The sequence below is a fragment of the Trachurus japonicus genome, chromosome 24 (assembly GCF_045865225.1).
Source record: "Trachurus japonicus isolate A0001 chromosome 24, Traja_1.0".
Classification (NCBI taxonomy): Eukaryota; Metazoa; Chordata; class Actinopteri; order Carangiformes; family Carangidae; genus Trachurus; species Trachurus japonicus.
Window position 1 is genome coordinate 20,161,355 of NC_140930.1, and position 21,033 is coordinate 20,182,387.

At 42.5% G+C, this 21,033-nt stretch overlaps 1 protein-coding gene across 1 annotated transcript in view; it reads right to left on the bottom strand.

The window, feature by feature from the left end:
* Positions 1 to 6,751: 6,751 nt before the first annotated feature.
* The window catches only part of ube2j1 (ubiquitin-conjugating enzyme E2, J1), a 42,941-nt gene continuing 28,659 nt past the window's right edge, over positions 6,752 to 21,033 (bottom strand). Inside the window, exons 6-8 of the mRNA XM_085770264.1 lie at positions 13,159 to 13,288; positions 12,677 to 12,808; positions 6,752 to 7,456 (exon numbers count right to left, since the gene is read on the bottom strand). Of these exons, the coding sequence (XP_085626390.1) occupies positions 7,169 to 7,456; positions 12,677 to 12,808; positions 13,159 to 13,288 (550 nt within the window). The 3' untranslated portion in view covers positions 6,752 to 7,168. The remainder of the gene's footprint in view (positions 7,457 to 12,676; positions 12,809 to 13,158; positions 13,289 to 21,033) is intronic.

Here is a 21,033-nt window from a genome sequence, read left to right on the forward strand (position 1 = left end):
AACGGCTCATTGGCTTTTAGTGGAGGGAGTCAGTGTTAGCCTTCAACTAACACATCAGAGCAGTTGCAGCACTCATCTCCAACTCTGACCTCCATGATCATTCAATAAGCACAACTCTGTGGTTATTATCATTAGAACCATGACACTGAAAGTCAAAATGATCAGGGCCAGGACTCTATTGAAATTGTATGTTACTTCTTCATAGGAAAAATACGGAAGAGTATGAGGGTCACTCATAAAAAAGAAAATGACAGGAGGAATATTTCTTTTCATGATGCACAAGTGTGCAGTTGCATAACTTCAGAAACCTTACACTCCAAGGATGCGTGCAATTGTCAGTTGCGCTCCACTCCTAATTTGATGGACCAGAGAAGAAATTTTGACTTCGCTCTCTTCACATTGTATTTCGACTTTATTCTTGACATTTTGAGGTTCTTTTTCTTTCATGAGTGGCCCTGATACTCTTCCGTAGACAAATGAATCACTTTTTTGATGTCATGCATTAGGCCTGCTGAAAGTTTACCACGCTCTACAACGCCACCTAGAATATTTCAATAACTGAGCTGCTGCATGAAAATTAGGAGTTTCAAAGATGTCCAGAGAATGACATACAGAAAAAGTCTTTTGCAGCCATCATCTAAAACAAACAGTAAATTGTGCAGTTTTTGCGATTTGGGGACGTGAATTCATCTGATCCAACTTCCTGTTCAGTCAGCCTCATCCTAAATGTAATTAAAACCATGAGTTTTCCTCAGAGGGTGTGGCCATGGTAGTGTTGACAAATTTTGATCCTTCGCCAAAAGCATTAAAAATGACTCTCACTCCATCTTATACATTGTCTATATGGCTTCAGACGTTCTGTGTTGTGTTGTTGTGCGTTCTGGACTCTTGCACACATCTTGACTTTTAATCCTATTTTATATGTATGACGTTTTTAATGTATGATTTGTTCTGACTGGAAATGGGAGGAGAGTTTTTAAATTATGAAATGTGTTGAGTGGAAATGTGCAGCACAAATTTCCGTTAAGGGCAATGAAGGTATTTTAAGTTCTAAGTTAAAGGGATAGTATCATTTTTTTAAAGTGGGGTTGTATGATCTACAAATAGCCCCTAAGTACTTTAATTGCAGTAGAAGACTCTCTGCACTCCTCCCGTTAGCAACGCCAGCCCATAGCCCTGCCCAGAGATTTACAACATACATTGTTGTGAATGGACCCAAAGAAACGGACTATTTTCACGGCCTAAAAGAGGTTTTACGTGAAAAAAATTACACAGTTCCATTGTTCGCTATAATATAATTTTTTCCAGCCCTTCAAAGTGCAGGAAAATGCAGTTTTTATTTGGACCTAACCAACTTACGTATCCCTCCGGCCCAGGGTTAGCGCCTGCAGATCAGCAGTTGGTTTGCTCCAAATAAAATCTGCGTTTTTCCTGCACTTTGAGGGGCTGGAAAAAATTATATTATAGCGAACAATGGAACTGTGTATTTTTTTTCAGGTAAAACCTCTTTTAGGCCACAAAAATAGACTGTTTCTTTGGGTCCATTCACAACAATGTATATTGTAAATCTCTGGGCAGGGCTATGGGCTGGCGTTGCTAACGGGAGGAGTGCAGATAGTCTGCTACTGCAATTTAAGTACTTAGGGGCTATTTGTAGATCATACAACCCCACTTTAAAAAAATGCTACTATCCCTTTAAGTGTTTGATAAGAGTCCAAACCTGAACACATAGATACATGTTGGCTACTGATAGTACAGGAGTTTGAAGGTTTTCATCATTGTGGCTTGCAGTTTTAATTTATTATTATTATTAAATTGTATAATTGTATATTTTTGGAGGTCTCGTCCTGTTGAGACAGGTCATAAAGTTGTCAGAAAGAATACACATGGACAAAGACAAAATGCTGTCATTCAGTCTGGGGAACTTGTTGTACCCTCAACATCCTTCAGGGCAAACACACGCCAGCATCATGTGAGATGTCTGCACTCATTACCCTCTGTGTCAGCCTTCATGCTGTTGATGTCTTGACACATGTCAACCCTCCAGAAAACACTTGGACTTTTATTTAAAACAGTGGGAGAAGGGGACGGTGGGAGCTACACTGCCGTCCATGTGTAAAGTGTCTGAGTTTAGTTTTAATTTTGAACTTGTTTTTGCATCGCACCTCCTGAGAAAGAAAATGCTGAACAGGTCGTATCAAACCACCAGGCTGGATTCACATCTTTTGTTTTATGATTTTAACTGTTGATGAATGTTGTTGGAATTGATGTGAATACCAGCTGTTCCTTCCTCCAACTGTTATTGGTCATTTTATTATGAATGTTCTTATTTATTCTAATCTAATTTCATTTAATCTAATCTTCTAATTTAATTTTAACTGCTTAGGTTTTTTTTTTAAATCATGTTTTCTAGACAATCACCTGATGATTTTTCAGTATCCAGTTACTGAGGACAAGATGAGATTTCTCTCTTACCAAAAAAAAAAGAGACAGGTAAAAAAAAAAAAAAAGTTCGGAAGTTTTGAGGTTGACTAACCACAACTGAGTAACGGATTATTTAATTAAGTTTTACCACCTTCATTTTATGCCTTTTGAGCTTCATTTCATCCCACATTTACTCAGACTTTACAGAAGACCTCAAACTTGCAGGAGCTACTTTCAATGTCTTGAAGGACTGAGCAGGGGAAATGCAGTAGGCTAATCTGTAATTAAAATGTTTCTTCTGTTTCAGCTTGGGTGCTAGTTCATTTACAGACAAATATTTTAAATAAGTGATATAAGGGTAATCAGTTTTAACATTAACCGCTCAACTGAACTGAAACCCAATACTTACATTTAAAGGTGTAGTCCACAGGATCTTCGCTGGTTTCGTTTGCTTTCATGGCTCGCACACAGTGAATCTTGGGGAAGGTTATGCAACAGATCCATCACTGCCCAGGAAAAGAAGGTGGCGTTTCATGGCTACAATAGAATGAGCCTCTGAAAAGAGACAGAATTGCTTTTCAAGAGCAGCCTCTGAGCTGGAGCACAGTGAGTCACGACTGGAAAGTGATGAGACCAGGCCAGGCTAGCTGGCTAGCATGCTCACTTTGGTGAGAAGACAAAGCTGATGTTGACATTGGGTAAAAGAGTTAAGTCTGATGCTGAATTTACAACATTTCTCATTGTAAGTAAATAGCTGCCAATGCTAACGTTAGATATAGCAATAGCAAAACTTCTTCAAAATTCTGCCATAATCACTGCACAGGCATCTGTTTAGATTATTACTCTGAACACATTAGTAACCAATCAGCTGTCGGGATTATTTATAGGTAACAACAATGCTACATGTTCCCTGAAGCTGTAGTAAGGAATCATTAAACCTCACACATGGCAGACACATTCTTTCATTCAAGTCATTTATTTTCTGTTTATACGCCAGTACACCAGCCCTGGGCACAATAACTGAGGAGGCAGATACAGAGAGATTCAGTGAAAATGAATATTTGAAGAACATGAATATTCAGACAGAATCTCTGCTGCCTTCAAGTCAAACCTGGACACATGCAGGTATAAGATGTTGCTTGAATAAGTGAAGGACTATACCAACATAGATTTGTTCCACTCGACAGGCAGGCTGCTACGACTACCTCTGGCTATTCGAATGCTGTTAAATTGCCGTACACATCAAAAAGCCACCAGAATGAATTTACATTGTTTCCCAGTTGCTCTGAGTCTCATCAGAGTGATAAACCTCTACTCATAGTATATCAAAGAAGGTAAATGTTCGACAGTGTTTGGGTCTATTTATACAAGCAAGGGGAGTGGGGTGGACTGTTTGCATACAGCTTCAGAGAGTGTAAGCCAAATGAGATTAATGCACAGGGATGTGGTGTGAATACCATGAAACAGCAGGGCAGACAGGGAGAGAGGCGGGGAGGGAGGAAAGATACAAATGAATGGAATTACGCTGTCCACAGCAAAGAAAATGACTTCCTGATTCAGATAAAATGAGTAAAAATTGTTGAAGATGTGGTGGGGGGAAAGAATCAGGCCACAGTTACATCTCCTGGTGCACATAATCCCTAAAAAAATGACCAGTGAATGTTGATATGGCAACACCAGTACAAAGCAGCATCATGCTATATACTTCAGTGAGTTAGCCAAACAGCCAGCGGTTCTCGTCACAGGGCTGCTGGGAAGTATCACGCCGTGTGCTGGGGTTTTAGTGGCATAATGACCAGCACAGGCTGCTCACTTCACATTTCTTACTCTGTAAAATTCTGTTTCTTGCCTTCGGGGTCTGTCGTGGCCCGGCTCAGGTGGGTGTTTTGTTCAAGGGCAGAGTGAATTAGGCGGTTGGTGTTTTGGAACACACTCTAGCAATTTGGGAATTTTCTCAAGAAAGAACAGACTGATGAATAATGAAGAAAAAAAATGGCTAAAATATTGCGGGTAAAACATTTGAATTAATAAGCTCAACCAGATGCATTTAAATCACCTTCGAAAATGAAAGTGTCAAGGGATTGTAGCAGGTGTTACACCATATTCTGTGACCACGGTAACAGCAAGCACAACAGTACACTCTGTAACATTAACCCCACTCATTAAAACCTACATTCCCCACAATGCAACTTTCAAAAGCTTCATTTTTTTCCCTTGTTTACAGTAGAATTATACATTTTTACAGCCTGGTACAAAAAACTGTTTTGGTCTTTAAAGCGAACGTGCCAACTGTGTGACTCTCCTGTTGACGTTTTATTTCTTATTTCATTCATTAACTTCTCTCCACTGGCTTCCTGTAGGATTTAGAATAGACTTCAAAATCCTTCTGCTGACTTATAAGGCTCTTAATGATAAAGCTCCAACCTATCTGAAAGACCTCATCATTCCTTACTGTCCTACCAGAGCACTCCGCTCCCAGAACGCAGGTCTGTTAGTGACTCCCACTAAAAACAGACTGGGAGGTAGAGCCTTCAGTGACCGGGCTCCTCTACTGTGGAACCAGCTCTCTCCATGGGTCAGAGAGGCAGACACTCTAACTACATTTAAGTCTAGACTTAAGACCTTCCTTTATGACAGGGCTTTTAGTTAGGGCTGGTTCAGGTAGCTCTGAACCATTAATAGCTACGCTGCTATAGGCTTAGACTGCTGGCGACACATCTGGTTACACAGAGCCCTCTCCTCTCTCCTCTCCCCTCCCCTCCTCCCTCCTTCTCCTATCCTCTCCTCCCCTCCCCTCTCCGTACATTTTTGAACTGTCATTTTCTGTTGTACTTTGTCGTTTGGCCTTGGTGTCTCCCTTCCCATCCAGTCCCCCCATTAAGCTGGCCAACCCTCCCCTCACCAGACGCTGCCTTCATCAACTCTTGTTAACATTTCCATGTTTCCCACATTCTGTGTCATAAACCATGAACTGTTTTCTTGTATGTAACAACATCTATTGCACGTCTGGGTGAGGGATCCCTCCTCTGTTGCTCACCCTGAGGTTTCTCCAATTTTTCCCTGTTAAAAGGGTTTTCCATGGAGTTTTTCCTCAGTCGATATGAGAGTCTAAGGGCAGAGGATGTTGTTATGATGCCATGTAAAGCCCTTTGAGACAAACTGTTTGTAAAAACGGGCGATACAAATAAAATTGCCTTGCCTTGCCATTAAAGATATGCATCATTGGGGCGGGGCCTATTTAGTTGTTAAATATACCTGCCACAAATGCCGCAGTCTCAGCTCCACATGCCCCCTCCTCTTTACCTCTTTTTGGATTAGGGGCGGAGTCAGGCTCTGCCAAGAAGGCAGCAGAGCAGCAGCTCAATCTGAGCTTCAAAACAAAAAGCTTTCCAGAAACCTGTGGGTGACATCACAAAGCCTACACTACCCAGCTTGATATATATGGTTACATTAGTCAATGTAGCTCTAACCTGCAGATTTTGTTTTCACAGCTCCCCCACACCTGAAGAAACACTTTGATGTGTAAGAACAGAAATGTTTCTCTTTCATGTGCGACTGCAGGAGCTACCGTGGCGAGGAACTGTCACACTGGCGGCGAGCGGGCGTTTGTAATCAAGTGCTGTTCATGTGATTCATTCTCTAAAAACGAGGTGAGAGAAAGGTCAGCCACCTGACAGTATCTTGATGCTGTGCACTTTTCTTACATTTTTCTCCTGCTGAAAACTTAGTGACCCGTCTTGTGCTGCGGTGCTGCTGACTCTTGGCAGTTTTGTTTTGATGTTGTCACTTGTTATAAAAAGGTGAGAAGACAGTTGCGCTGGGATGCAACGTGTTTTTATTTCTAGGTAAAGCAGGGTCACATTTCCTGATGGCCTGAGTCAGAAAACTGTGACCTTGAGGCACGTTGGGCTGCTCGCTGGTGTGGAAACATCTCTGCAACAGAATATGGTGTAACACACACATGTTGGTAAATCAGTCTGCATGGATCAATACATGACAGATCCTTACAGTATCTATAGATGCTTTAAACTGGAGCAAAAACTTTCTTCAGTTCCTGCCCATTTGTGTTGAAGATGTCATCGATTACTCCTCCTTCCTTTATACTTACACATCTCTGCCACATCACATCAGCTACACGTGATGATGACGTCAGCGCTTACAGCATCCGATCCAGCACTGAAGGACCAACTGCATCTGTATAAACTAAAACAGTCAGAGCTCTTTTGTTTTTGCACGGGTTGTTTCACTTCGCTGTTAAAAACAGAGCACTGTGTTAAAAAAAAAAAAAAAAAAAGGACATGCACAAAGATCCCCCACAATTCCATGTTGCTGACATGTTATATTATAATTTTAATTAAATAGTGGGAGTAAGCAGCAGCCCCAGGATAGACAACAATTACATGGAGGAGGGGGGCATGTGGTGTATGTCGCTGCTGAGCTGATCACAAACAACAAAGCTTCCCGTTCTTAAAAATGCATGACACGCAGGAGAGTAAAATTCACATTGATTAAAAGACACCCTGGAGGTGTTGTGGTGAGTGGATGAGTGGAGCCCCCCCCCTCCCCACCTCCTGCAGGAATGAAAGTTCCTCCGCGGCGGAGACCGAAGCCCTCCGCTGATGAGCAGGATGCCGGGAAGCGTCCTCGACTCTGCTCCCACTTTGTTGGTCATAGCTGGATGGGGGTGGTGGCAGGAGGGGCTGACTCAGGGGTGAGGAGAGGGTGGGGGGGGGGGGGTGCGTGGTCACAGCTCGTAGTCAAACTTGTACTCTTGAGCCAGGTAGATCCTGCGGAAGATGAGCGCGGCCAGAGCCAGAGTGAGCACCACGATGAGGACGGCCGAGCCGGCGTGGCTGTCGTCCTGGGGCTGGCGGGGCGGCGGGCCGAAGGCCGGCCGGTTGCTCGCCTCTCTGCTGTCTCTCTGAGCCTGGTGGCTGTGCTGCTGGGTGCGACGCTGCCGGGGGCTGAGGGGCCGACCGGTGCCGGGGGCCGTGTGGGGCTGGGATCCATCGCTGGCCGGAGACGCCTCTGGCTGCGGAGGAGGAGGAGGAGGAAAGGCAGAGAGAGCATCAGTGATATGAGCCTCGGTGAAACAACTAGGCTGTCTTTACACTACAATGTTCAAGTGGCCCAACTCTGATTTTTTCCTCTCAAGTGGCACAGATCGGATCTGTATGACCGAGTATTAGGGCCACATTGATTTTTTTTCATCTGCTTTTAATACCATCCAACCTCACATTTGGGCCAAACACCTTTTAGAACAATTTAATTTTAATTCTAATCTTGTAGCCTGGATTTCGGATTTCTTAATAACAGGACACAGAGTAAGGGTGAATGAAGTCCTGTCCGGTCAGCTTTACAGCTCCACAGGCTCCCCACAAGGATGCATACTTTCACCGCTTCTGTTCATCCTTTACACAAACGTGCCAGAGCAAATATCAAAATAGGACAAGGACGATTCTGTTATTGTGTGTCTGCTCCAGAAAAATGAAAGAGGCCATGGCCCTATAGTTGTTGACTTTGTGCAGTGGTGTTAGGAGTCACATCTTCTACTAACATATCCAAAACAAAGGGCTACAACCATTAAAAGGTCAGTCAGTGGAATTTTATTTAAACTGAACTTTCAAGAAAACTGTGAAGCTGTGTGTAAAAAAGGACAACAACGTTTGCACTGTTTGAAAAAAAATGTCCTATTTTCATGTAGACAAAACCATGATGATCCTATTTTATCATGCTTTTATTAAATCCATTTTTACTTTTCTTTGATGTCATAGTTCGGAGCCTCTCTGTTAAGAACTTCTGGAATCAAATTGTGAAATGGTCAGGTAAGCTGATCGGTGAGTCTCAGCTGAACCCCTCTTCCCTGTATACCAAACGGTTACAGCGGATAGCCACGACCATTTTAAATGACAGTTGGCATCCCCTGCACAGTGAGTTCCAGCTTCTTCCTTCTGGATGGAGGTTTTTAGTCCCAAGCTATAAAAGCTACAAAAACAGCTTTGCTCCAGCTGCAATCACACTGGTACACAAGCTGTAGTTGCACACAAGTCACTTTGGAGCATGTATGTCATTTTTTATCTATTGATTGATTTTTATCTCATTGTTTTATTCTCATTTCATTGAACTGTTTTTATATATATTTTTAAAACTATATCTGTAGGAAATTTGCTTTTATTTCATGGATTGCAGCACTTTCTGTCGATTGTAATTTGTTTCTTGTTTTTTGTCTTGTTTTGATTGTTCGAATTGTGATGGATGCTTCAACTCTTGACTGCGAAACTAGTTTACCCTTGGGTATCAATAAAGCAACCTGAACCTAAATGCAGAAATCATATATGGGTCAAAAATCAGATATAGGCAACAAATCGGAAGTGGGCATCTAGGTCTGTAGTGTAAAGACAGCTTTAGTCCACTACACTTAATGTCCAGTGGATCTGGCTGCTGCAGCTCAGTTAGACACCTCTGATGTTCACTAAAAACATCTCATCTGTTTCCTCAGCAGTCATACCTCTAATACAGTTTACAGTTCATTTGACAGCTTTCATGTACAAGTGTAATTACAGTTTAGATGCTAATTAGATGTGCGCTAAGGGTCCTGCAAATAAACTTGGGTTAGCGCTGCAGAGGCTTCACATGCCTCCACATGGACTTCAGTTTTCCATAATCCTCAGCTAATCAACTTCCTGCCTGAACAGTCATGGCAGCCTAAACCAGCGACCCGTGATGTCTTATCAATAAATCCTGCAGCCAAACTCAAACAACACAACATGTTTTCTGACATTCAAACAGGCCACAGTGTTAATTTGTTAGATAATGTGCTAATTAGTTGTAACCTATTCATTTATAATACAAGCATTTTGACAGTTAGAAGACAATCGTTTCCTTCTGTTTCTGACTGACAGCTCTCCCGTCCCTCCATCTCTTTGCTTGTGATGGACCAAGACAGAGATGCAGGGCTTGGCACGCAGCTGCTGGATCTGCTCAATGCTTCTCAGTGGAAAAGATGCACAAACACACAGCTGTCTGCTCACAAGTGTGAACGCCAAGTTAGAAAACCCACTGCTTACACAGTCCTCCAGTCATCTACATTTCTGGGTGAAATGTAATTAAACCTAAATTTAAACACTAATCCTTACACTGGAGCTTCCATTTATTTCTTAGATTTAGTAATGAATTACAACTCCAAAGTTTAAGGTTAATCGTTATGAGACATAATATGACATGGTGAGTCCTGGTTGTTCCACACTGGAAGAATAATGGAGGATGTCTGACTTTTATTTTTATAGAGTTTTTCCAGTCTGATCAATCAGCAGGCTTCACAACAGTTCCCACATTCAGGGAATTGAACCACCAACCTTCTGGTCAGTGGATGAGCCACAGCCACCTACATGGCTTGGGCTTTTGCTTGGATACATATCGTCAATGGTGACATGAAGGTCAATGACGTGACGCAACCCAGTGTCAAGTGGTGTAACCGGTATTTTCTCATAAAAATCTGACTATAAACAGGAAAATAAATCTGGACTCGAATGTGGAATCATCAATGTGATTCACTTTTGTAATGCAACAATATGTTTCTTGGCAAATTTTACATAATTTGTCATATTATTTAGAAAGAAAAGCAGTGTTTTGAGGATATTTCCTGCCCAGTGTGCTAAAATGCATTAAAATTCAAATATAGAAATACAGCAAAAACTCTATTTCAATTGAATGTTTTCAGAAGAAAGTATACTTTTTATAAGTACACTTAAAAATATTTCATATTCATCATTCTTCTGTGGTTACACCATTTGACATTTTCAAGGCTTTTGGCCTAAAACCAACATGAAAAAAAATCTGGTGTGTGCTTTCAAAACAATTTTTTTATTTAATTATTTTCATTTATTTAAAAAAAAAAAGTTAAGTTCTTAACTTAAGTTCTAAAAGTTTTCTTTTGTAAAAAAAAAGATAAATAAATAAAAAATCTGCACACATTTCTAAAGTTCTGTTTACGTGGCTGTTATGCAACAAAATGTGAAAAGAGTGATGGGCTCTGACTACTTTCTGAATGCACTGTAAAATGAACCTTGCAAGCAAATATTCCTTGTGTGTGAGGCAGTTTTCCTCCTTTTAATGGTCCTTAGCAGAAATGATGTGTAATTCACGTATTTCCTAGATCAGCACAATTACAACCGCTCCCCGTCTCAGCAGAAATGCTCTTAAGTATATCAGAGTTAAGTTAAAGATATAATTACAACGCCTGTGTCCATTTACAGTGACCAGTGCGGACAGAATGAGTCCTCCGTGGTGAATGGGATGCTGTGAGGAGGATGACTAACAAGTGAGCTGTGCTGATGGCTCAGCTTTTACAGAGAAAACAGAAATTGCGCCCCAATTAGCGGCTGGCTGGAGGGAGCATGGAGAAAGTGGGGGAGGCAATAAACAGTCCACAGTCGAGCTCCCATCCACCGCTGCAGCAGCACAGCAGAGCGGGACACCGTGGGCAGCCTGTCTCATGCTGGACCAGTTCAAAGTCTCTTCCCTCCGACTTCAGTCTTCAGTTTACTCAAACTCAAACACACTCATCTAAGTCCACCCCTCTGCTCTGCTGCTTTCAGACTGCGGCTGTGTTTTCTGTGGGCACCAAAAAAAAAAAAAATCAATCCTCTTAGGCAAACTGAGCTTTGCCCACATCATCTGAAGTGGTGAAAAAGACGCTGTGGAAACACAGGCCTGGAGCTCTCATGACACATTCGCAGTGATGTTAAGGGAGAGTGCCGATGTCTCGCTGCTTGATTTCACACACAAACTCGGTGCAACACACACAGCTGGCAGGGCACAGTAATGCATGTGGCATCACTTCCTGCCATACAAACGCACAAATGGTTTTGGAGCTCAGTGGGTTGTCAGCAGGTGATGAAGCATGCCGCCAATTAGAAGGAACAATGTGAAAGATGAGTAAGTGACTACAGGCAGACAGCACATAATCCTTTTGATTGTCCACTGTGGAGCCTCAGAGCAGCCCACCGCTGTGACCAATACTTTGCTGCGTAAATGGGTTGAAAAAACAAACCAACTGCAGAATGCTAAACGACAGGACTGGTTTTTAATTACGCCAAACATCAGGTGAGGGAATGAGCGAAGCCCGGAGACAAATGGAGATGTGCGGGACGTGTCATATTCTCATTATGCCTCACGTCAGCCCCTGTAAACCAGTGATCCCCCACCCTTTGGAGAAGCGGCCGACTACACCTTTATCCTCAGGCGACAACACTGAGGAGACTGTTAACAATAGATGCAAAACAGAATGTTATTCACAAATGTTATCTGGAACGTCGGCAGCATGTTGCTTCACATGAGGGAAAATGGAAAATTCAGTTTAAACGGTGTATGTCACAGTGTAGTGACACACACACGCACACAGAGTATATCACTGTAAGATAGTAAGAAGTCAAATTAATGTAGAAAAAAAAACAAAATATAAAAAAGAGAAGGGAAGTTAAATCATATATAAAGTCAAATTACATACATGTTTGTTAGCTATTCCCATCCTTAGATCTGCTTGTATTAAGACACTCCTGGTAATGCCGTGAAGTAAATAAAAAGGACTGCTCGATGGCAAGACTGGATTTTTATATGGTTTTTATATCGATGTGATGCTTTGTTGATTGGACATTTTAATTGAACATTTTTATCCACAGCTTTAATCACCTCGTTGAGTAAAATTCTATCATAATTGACGGAAATGATTTGATGATGAAGATGGAAATAGAAAGTTTTTAGGCGGATTTCCTGAGATTTCATTGTGAGATTTATTTTGATCCCTGCTGGAGTGAGCTGAGCTGCAGTGACGGCGCCGGTACAGAGCTCTACATTACAACAGCACTCTGCCAGTGAGGCTGGGGAAATGATTTAGGTGATTTATCCAGCAGAGTGAATATTTCAGGAGGCAAACTCAGTCGTTCTTTGTTGTACTTTAAAAACAAGAAAAATATAACCTTGACAAACATGCATCATTATGATAAACTATTTACGGTTTTATTATTCTAATATGCAAGGCCATTACTGTAGCATGATGGAATTAACTGAAGTTGTAGATAGTAAAAACAGGTAAAAACAGATAAAAACAGAATAATAGTGTTAGAGGGATGTTGTAGCTGATGAGTTAAAAACGTAAAACCACAGGGATGTTGCTGCCTTTGGAAGTGGTGGGCGGCTGTAGGCAGGTTATCTGACTTCCTGTTTAACCTCACATTTGCAGTCTAACACCTACCTGCTGGGCCGGGGGCGGGTCAGCAGCTTCCTGGCCGCTGGACGTGGAGGCTTCTCCCTGGGCGAGCGTGGACGGATTGCTCTCTGCTCCTCCGCTGCTCTCACTCGCCTGTCTGGATAAACTGGACTCTGCCTGCGTGGACACACAAGAGGATTTCAGTCACTGACTCATCTAACTCATCCATAATGACATTAAATCATGATTTCTGTTTGTTTCCATAGATCGGTGAATGACATTTCCTTTCTTGTGTTCTTCCCTTTTGGCAGTTGAGTTTTAAGCTGTGGTTTGTTGGCTAATCTTTGACACAGAGATACACACCAAAAGTGTAACAGGTTTTTATTAGCATGAAATTCTGTTTTCACTCACTAATTTTCATCACTTTGCCCAACACTGTTGAGCTACTGTCAGTGCAGTACAGATACACATAAAGTACAAGTATAAGCCAATGAAAAAAGGTGAAGCAGCTGTAACCGCCAACCTACCTTGAAGTTGATTTGCTGAGCCAGTTCTTTGGCCTTGTGGTCCTCGGCACTGGGGTGGCTGTTGGGGGTCAGGGTCAGGAGGGCGGAGCGCATGGAGCAGCCACACGCCTCGCAGCAGAAGTCCTGGGACCTGCCGGAGAACAGGCGCTACATGGTGAGGTCATCCCGCTGCAAGAGCACCTCTGGCTCTACACCTGAAACTCTTAGGATTTTGTTTTATTCCAGTTACACAAGAAGTTAACTAGGTTCTGATTACACTGCATAAGCTCCAACACCAGACACACAGTATTACAGCGATGTGCTTATAGGAATTCTATATTTCAACATTTGCCTTCCTCTCCTCCTGGGCCTGTTAACTTTTCTCTCGCCACCTCTGCAGCAGAGATGTGGGATAGGAGCCTCCAGCAAAACTAAATAGACGGGAGCAAGCAGAACTTTCGGAGGCTTTTTTAAATTAACTTCCTATGAAATCATTTCAAATTCTTGTTTCTGAGGGAGTGAAACGCAGAGCAAACGTTTGCCCTTGCACAAGTACCTATTGTCCAATAGAATTTGCCACATGGTGCAGTGCCAACTCAACTCTGCTCCAACCTGCAAGGTACTTCGCCAATGCCAATGCAAAGTACCCACTCAATGTATAACACTATAACAACTTTGCACATGTCATGTCATCTTCAACACACACAGTGGTGGATACCAAAGGGGGGAAACTAACTCCTCAACTAATTATAACCAATAGAAATATAACAGGCTACAATTTGCAGTGTACAGGTGCTTGGCTATTAAAAGATAGCAGGTTTCTTCAGAACGATGTCTCATACAGTGATGATGCAGTAGTGAAATCAGAGGTTTATATATATTTGAATACATAAAAAAAAGTATCAGGTGCCCTCTATAACTTGGGTTGGAAAATCAAAAAGAAGTGAATAGAGTCAAGTTGGTACCAAGCAGTGGAAAAGGACTGTAAGTTTCCTCTTCATTTGCTCACGTTTATGGTTATGTGAACCTGTCACCTGTCTGCCTCAGTATATAGGTATAAACTTAGCATTCGCCATTGTCAGAATAATAAACCCAAGCATCAATCATATGGGTTGTAGTTTTATCACCGATTTTGTTTTGTTCCCTTCTAAAAAGTTTGTTTACAACCTTACAACCTGTTGTTTCTTTCCGGGCAAAGACATTTTCAGTCAACACAGAACTGGAGGCAGTATCTGCGAAAAGGTGTTAACTTGATGCCGTGACGAACACACATAAAATTATTTTTTCTGTAAACTGACTTTTGACCATTTGTAACAGAAAAATAATGTGTGATCGTTTCTCAAGCTGCAGGAGAATACGTCAAGTGAAAAAACAGATCCATTTGAATATCTGGAACAAACCCAAGTCTTACTTTTTAACACTAAAATGAATTACTACTCCTCAGAACAGCCCCTCAGAGAGGTGATGATTACCCAAACATATCTTCACTGTGGCACTGTAAACATGAACGGACACACATACACAATTATTTTGGAGCAGTGAAGTGGGCATCCAGTCAACAGTGTGTTTGATACAGAGCCACAGTTTAGATTAATTGGCTGACAGCAGAGTTGTGTGCTGTGGTCGATGTGAACGAAGAAAGAACCCAGACAAAAGAACTCTGGCATTAAAATCCATTTAATTGTGTAATCACACAAAGCTAGTGGCTAGTGTTCATGTCATTGGCTGTGTGGTTGCACTGCTAGCACTGCTGAGGGGTTGAACGCACCTTTAGGCCTTCTTGTCTGCTCAGGAAGTGAGGTTCGGTGTGATGTTGCTGAGAGAAGGATCAACACAGCTGCTTAGTGCAGTGATGTGGAAAAATGCTAAAAACATGTATCAAATGAAAAAGGTTCGATGTGGATGTATCTTCTAAAAACGAATCATCCCTTGCAGCAGCTAACGGGGCTGATGGTAGAGCTATGAAGAGAACTGTGTAGCTCCTCAGGTTAAAGGAGGCGTGGACAGGCGTGGATACATCGCAGTATTAAAGTAACACTATGTAATTTTTCAATCTTAAAATAATGTTTTTTAAATTCACTTAAAAGTGGGAGAAAAACGGTTAATAGGATGAATCATGGCGCCACTGCAGCTTGAGCAGGGCCGGGCCGCCCGCAACTGCACTATGTAACTTTCCTGTTCGGGTAGGAACACAGCACCACCGTGGTCCTGGTACACTGCAGTTCAGTTAGGGATAGTTCAACATTTTGGCAAGTTGGCCCATTGCCATAATCCTTATAGTTTTAGGAGTAGGTTCGTTACCTTTAATTGTCGGTGCAAGCTATTTTTAGAACGGCGGAGCAGAGCCGCAAGCTGGTCAGAGCTATGCTACTGAGGCTCATGGGATTTCTTGGTTTCCCTTATCAAACTCATCAAATACACAATCCAACAACTCCAAAGCGCTCTCGTGGACAAGTTGTGACCTGCACATTCACCACGCTATGAGATAATACCAGAACGTTACGAGACAGAGATGTTTTGAACTATCCCTTTAAGCTCCAGAGACCAAACTCAAGTCTAGTCTCCGTGCTCTTCTCACCCACACACGAGCGCCCTGTGCTGGGCTGCATGGCCAACTGACCTCCCCTCCAGAGCTCCGGCGACACACAAAACCCTCTTTGCTCGGCTACAGCACCGTCAACAAATACACATAGGCTACCGCGCTTCTCTGGGTATACAGTGTTATGTATCTCTGTTGGTCATCAACAACAGCATACAGTCCTATTTACGACACAGGTGGCAGACAGTTGCCCTTCTCAACCAGAGTACATTGTGTTGCTTAAATGATCCAAACCAGTCTTTCTCCGGAGCAAAAATGGGAACTGGATTCTATTCAAGTGAAGTTGGGGTGTAAATGAGGGTGATGCTGGGCTTATTAGGCATCAGGCTTTTCCCGAAGGATCGCAAATGTTCTCTTACGCCCGCAGTCATCGTGCCACTGGACTATGACAGCTTTAAAACAGGCAGTTTGTGTCTCCTAAAGTGGGTGTCACGCAGAGGAGCGCCGTGGTTGTTTGATAGATGACTGTTAGAACCCTTTTAGGCACAAGCGCTGATCGTTTAGGGAGCACATCGCAGCACGGAGAGATGCCGGAACTGGCGATATGGTTTGTAAAATCTGAGAGGCATGCTGGGAGGACAGCAGCAAGTTTGACGATGTTGTGTCAATCACCAGTTCATGAATCATTAGGTTTTAAGGCCTCGGTATTCTGACACAGTTTGTTTGTTAATTTGAGTCGAATAAATTACTGTTTAATGAATCTGTGTGTGGACTCCTTTACTGATGCCTGCTCCGAGCCAGGTGGCGACAGTGGAGTGGAAATATTGATCTAACAATCACGTGAGCAAACGTCGAGGTGGTTACCACACCCGTCATGTTTTTGCCTAGTGTCCTTGTATGATTGCTCGAGTCGAGATTTCACTGATGTAGAGTAAAGGACAGTTCTTGTGGACATGCTGTGGAGGCAGTAGGATGCAGCCAGAAGGATGTTATGATAACAGGCTTTCCATCAGCCTTTCACAGACGCAATTCGGAGCAATTTTGCCCTTGGAGTCGGGCCATATCCGCTCATCCATTTCATTTACGCCACTCTAGGAATAGAGGCAAGCAAAAAGTGGGATCTTCTATGAAATGCGGTGCAACACATTCAAATGTATGCAAAACACATATGCACAACGGATACTCCTGGTAGATTTTGTGAGTGGGAAAAGTCTTGTTTATCTTGTGATCATCAAGTTGGATGAAAAACATATGCATTTGCAATGAGTTATAAGATCTTGTCTCACAGACTTTTCAGCTGCTGTGCTGTCGGCTGCCTGAAAAACCGTCCCTCTCTGCAGGCTGTATCCGTAGCAAATTCAGTACAGTGCCAGTTATGTTATGTTATGGACACCTGCTATGTAGAAGAGTGAAAACATGCAGAAACGCACATGAACACACTTGCAGAAAGCTAAATATATAGGACATAAGGACTCTCCAAACTGCTTGATCAAACACTTCCTACTTGACCCCAAATTGAACAGCTGCTTTGCGTTTGAAAAAAAAGAAGAGAAAAAAAAGCACTTGAATTGTGTTGTCAAATATTAATGCATGCTGTGACAGCTGTCCCCCTCTGGCTCACCACAAGCCAGTCACAGTAGTCTACGGCTACACAATTATTTACACAGCTTGAAGCAACAGGAAATGTTGGCACCCTGCTCCAAGGGTAGAAGAAAACGATTACTGTGCTAAAGTACTGTACCCGAAAAAAACATATTGTAACGTGACATCATTTAAACACTGACAGGTGGAGGTCACAGCATTTGGGATGTATGGGAAAAACATTTTGAGGATGGGGTGCACACAAACTATTACGTAATGTTATAGCAGTTCCTCATCTCCTTTTTCTATAAAATACATTCCATGTATTTTTGTAAGACTGAATATGACATACAGTATGCAACTAATATGTACAGTTCTGCCTTATAACAACAGTTAACTCTTTCAGAGAGCCCACATCAACCTACAATGTATAATAATAGGTCTCCTGACCATGTTTGCTCTGTGTTGTCAGAGAAAACCTTCACTCACCAAGCATGGAGTGACAACACAGTGACCTGTTCCTGATACGTCACGTTCACAAGAATGGGATGGATGTCTGTCACAGTGAGTGACTTTACTAGGGCTGACCCCATTATCATATTTTGATAATCGAAGCATCGACGGCCGGGGGGGTGCGCGATCGTAACGTCTGACGGTGGTGGTGGTTGCCGATGAGAACCGGTGTCAAAAAGGAAAAAAGGAAGAAAAAAAAAACAATCGATCACGGACTTCATGATCGATTACCGTGGCAACGAACGAAGCTTCGAAGCTTCGAAGCTTCGATTTTTTTTGGGTCAGCCCTAGACCTTACAGTACATTCTTCTGCAAGGCCACTTTTCCGAATGAAAAGCTAATAAACATCAACCTGAATAGAGTGCACTTTCTATCTGTATCTATTGTCCTGTGTTTACTTGAACCGTTTGCTCTGTCCATAACATGATCCTTTGGTGAAATCATGACTAAGTTGGATCACTATACTTTTGCACTATAAATTACCTTTTAAAAACAACATCACAACATGTGAGATGACAGCTGGTCTCCTGTTTATGATGCATTCACTCAGGCATCATGGATGACTCATGTTTTTCATATTTATTTCTGCGACGTCCCGGTCCTCCGCTGAGGCCCATGTGTTGGTCCTGCCGCATCTCAAGCATGCCAACTTCATTGCAGTTTACTTGTCACTCACAAACTTGACAAACTCTGAAGGCAGGAGCCTTGTCCTGAAGTGCCTTCACTGATTGACAGGTCTCATCACCAGCAGGAGCAGGGAGACAGGAGATCAGAATGAGAAAAATGTTCCCTGCAGGGAAATCACTTTGTTACAATGAACCGGCAGGAAAGAGGAACTAAAGAAGTAAAAACTGCTTAAACTTAGAAGCAGTAATAAAGAAAATACACAGCATTGAAGGGTAGAATGGGATGACATTAGCATATAACGGGTCCTGGGTCCTGTTTCCTGCAGTGCATTAATAGTGTTCCAGTAACAGAGTGGACGACTTCACATGTCGTTGACAGGTTTCCCTGGTGATGTGGTATGGACGCTTCAATGTCTTGGCTGCAGAAATGTGAACAGGGTGGCACTAAACATGGTAGCAGTGGGATCTGTAGTTTCTCTCTCTTTATATATACACAGTATCTCATAAAAATGAGTACATGCCTCACATTTCAGCAACCATTTCATTATACCTTCTCAAGGGACAACACTATAGAAATGAAACTCGGATGTAACTTACAGTCGGTGCACAGCTTGTATAGCAGTATAGATTTACTATCCACTGAAAATAACTCAACACACAGCCATTATTGTCTAAATAGGTGGCAACACAAGTGAGTATACCTCACAGTGAACATACACACTGACTGCAGAGAGCAAGGACTCAACTTCTTTGGTTGGCCCTGGCAACTCTTAGGAAACTGTATGACCTAGGTTTAGTGCTGTAGCTCAGTTTCAGGGGGTTATCAATCTTCCTCTACCCTAGGCCATCTTCATGGAGAGCAGAGTTCTTTGCCATGAGGTTACATCCATGTTGAACATCCAGTGGCCAGTATGAGAGAATTGTACCCAAGGTACTAAATTTAGCAGCTCTAATCCATGGTAGACACATTTGTATGGTCCAGTCAAGCAGGCAAAAACATGGACCGGTGGATTTGCATGTTTGAACATGTACAGGTATCACTAGGGGTGTACTCACTTGTGTTGCCAGCTATTTAGACAAAAATGGCTGTGTTGACTGTTGCGTAGTTTTCGGTGGATAGCAAATCTATGCTGCTAAACAAGCTGTACACTGACTACTCCAAAGTATATCCAAATGTCATTTCTATAGTATTTTCCCATGAGAAGATGTAATAAAATAGTTGCTGAGATGTGAAAGGTGTACTCACTTTTGTGGGATACTGTGTGTGTATACTGTACAAACACATGTGTATGTGTAACCATGTCCCTTGTTGTATGACAATTCAAGAGGGAGGGGCATCCTTTCGGAGTACCTAGTACTGCAGACTGAAGGCCGAACCAAAGCCTTTCACTCTAAGTCACTGTGCCCGTTTTAACCTTTGAATCACAAAATACCATCCTGCACCTAGTAGCCTTGACAACACATCACTTCTTTTTCCACAGAAGCTCTCAACAGTTGTACAGTAAGCTGCTCATTACCAGCTGCATCCAGCTCTCTTCCCTTGTTGCCTCGTCTCTTCATCTGTGTGTGTGGATGTCTGATGTTCTGGTTGCCATGCTGGGGTGGACTTAAACATGATCAGCATGCCCCAAGTGTAAATAATGTGACTGTGGAGTTGATACACAATGGTAGCGTAGCTGATAGCGTTCAAAACGAAGGAGTAATTATACGGTGAACTCTCTCTACTAAACCTGATTGTAGAGAGGGCACAGCTTAAAGAGGAACTATGCAAGTCTGGTCGCTTTTCCACTGTTTTGCTAACCCTCCTCTCGGCCATGTGCATTTGTTTTTAACGAAGCCGGTGAGAAATCAATCCATGGAGTGGTAGATAACGTTATATAACATATACAATGTTACGACGTGTATATTTGTGCAGTCTTAACTGTCATAAACAAAAATAGATACGAAGCCCTTTGTGTCGCGGTGTGCAGAGACAGAGCTGGGACACCGGGGCAACGGCTAAGTACTACACTGATGTTGCAAAGTTGATTTCAGCCATGAGACACCAGGTGGAAGGCACAGAGCCTCCAATCCCACTCGTAGAAAGTTACAAATCATGTATTTAACTATCACAATTACTCTGGAGCTTTAATTATAGTAGAAATGTAGCATAGCCGCAGGAAAAATCCATCCTGCTTAGTTCCTCTTTAAATAAGTCACTGGGAAAAACTACAAGTATGACCAAAGGAAAAACTTAAAAAGTTAGTAAAGTAAGAAAACAAACTGAAGCAAAGCAACAGGCCCCCGTGCGACATCAGTACGTGCACGCGCACAAAAAGAAGATGAGAAATCCAATGAGAAGTCCTGCCTTAGGATTGAAAAAAAAAGGGTTTCCATCAGGGAGATAAGCAGCCACGTATTTATAGCAAAGTGCGTCTTAGTGTCTATCTCATCTCCATGTGCTAATGAAACAGCCGGCTGATCAGGACCCCGTCTCCTCTTCTAATAGAGGAGCGACTTTAGTTGGATTCTATCCCTCTCTGGCTTTGTACCATTTTCTCCGGAGGGGAGATGGACTGCGAAACAAAGAGCAATGTGCCCACTCATGCTCCCTCCAGGGACCGGATATTTTGGCGATAATTAATTTGTCATCTTGCA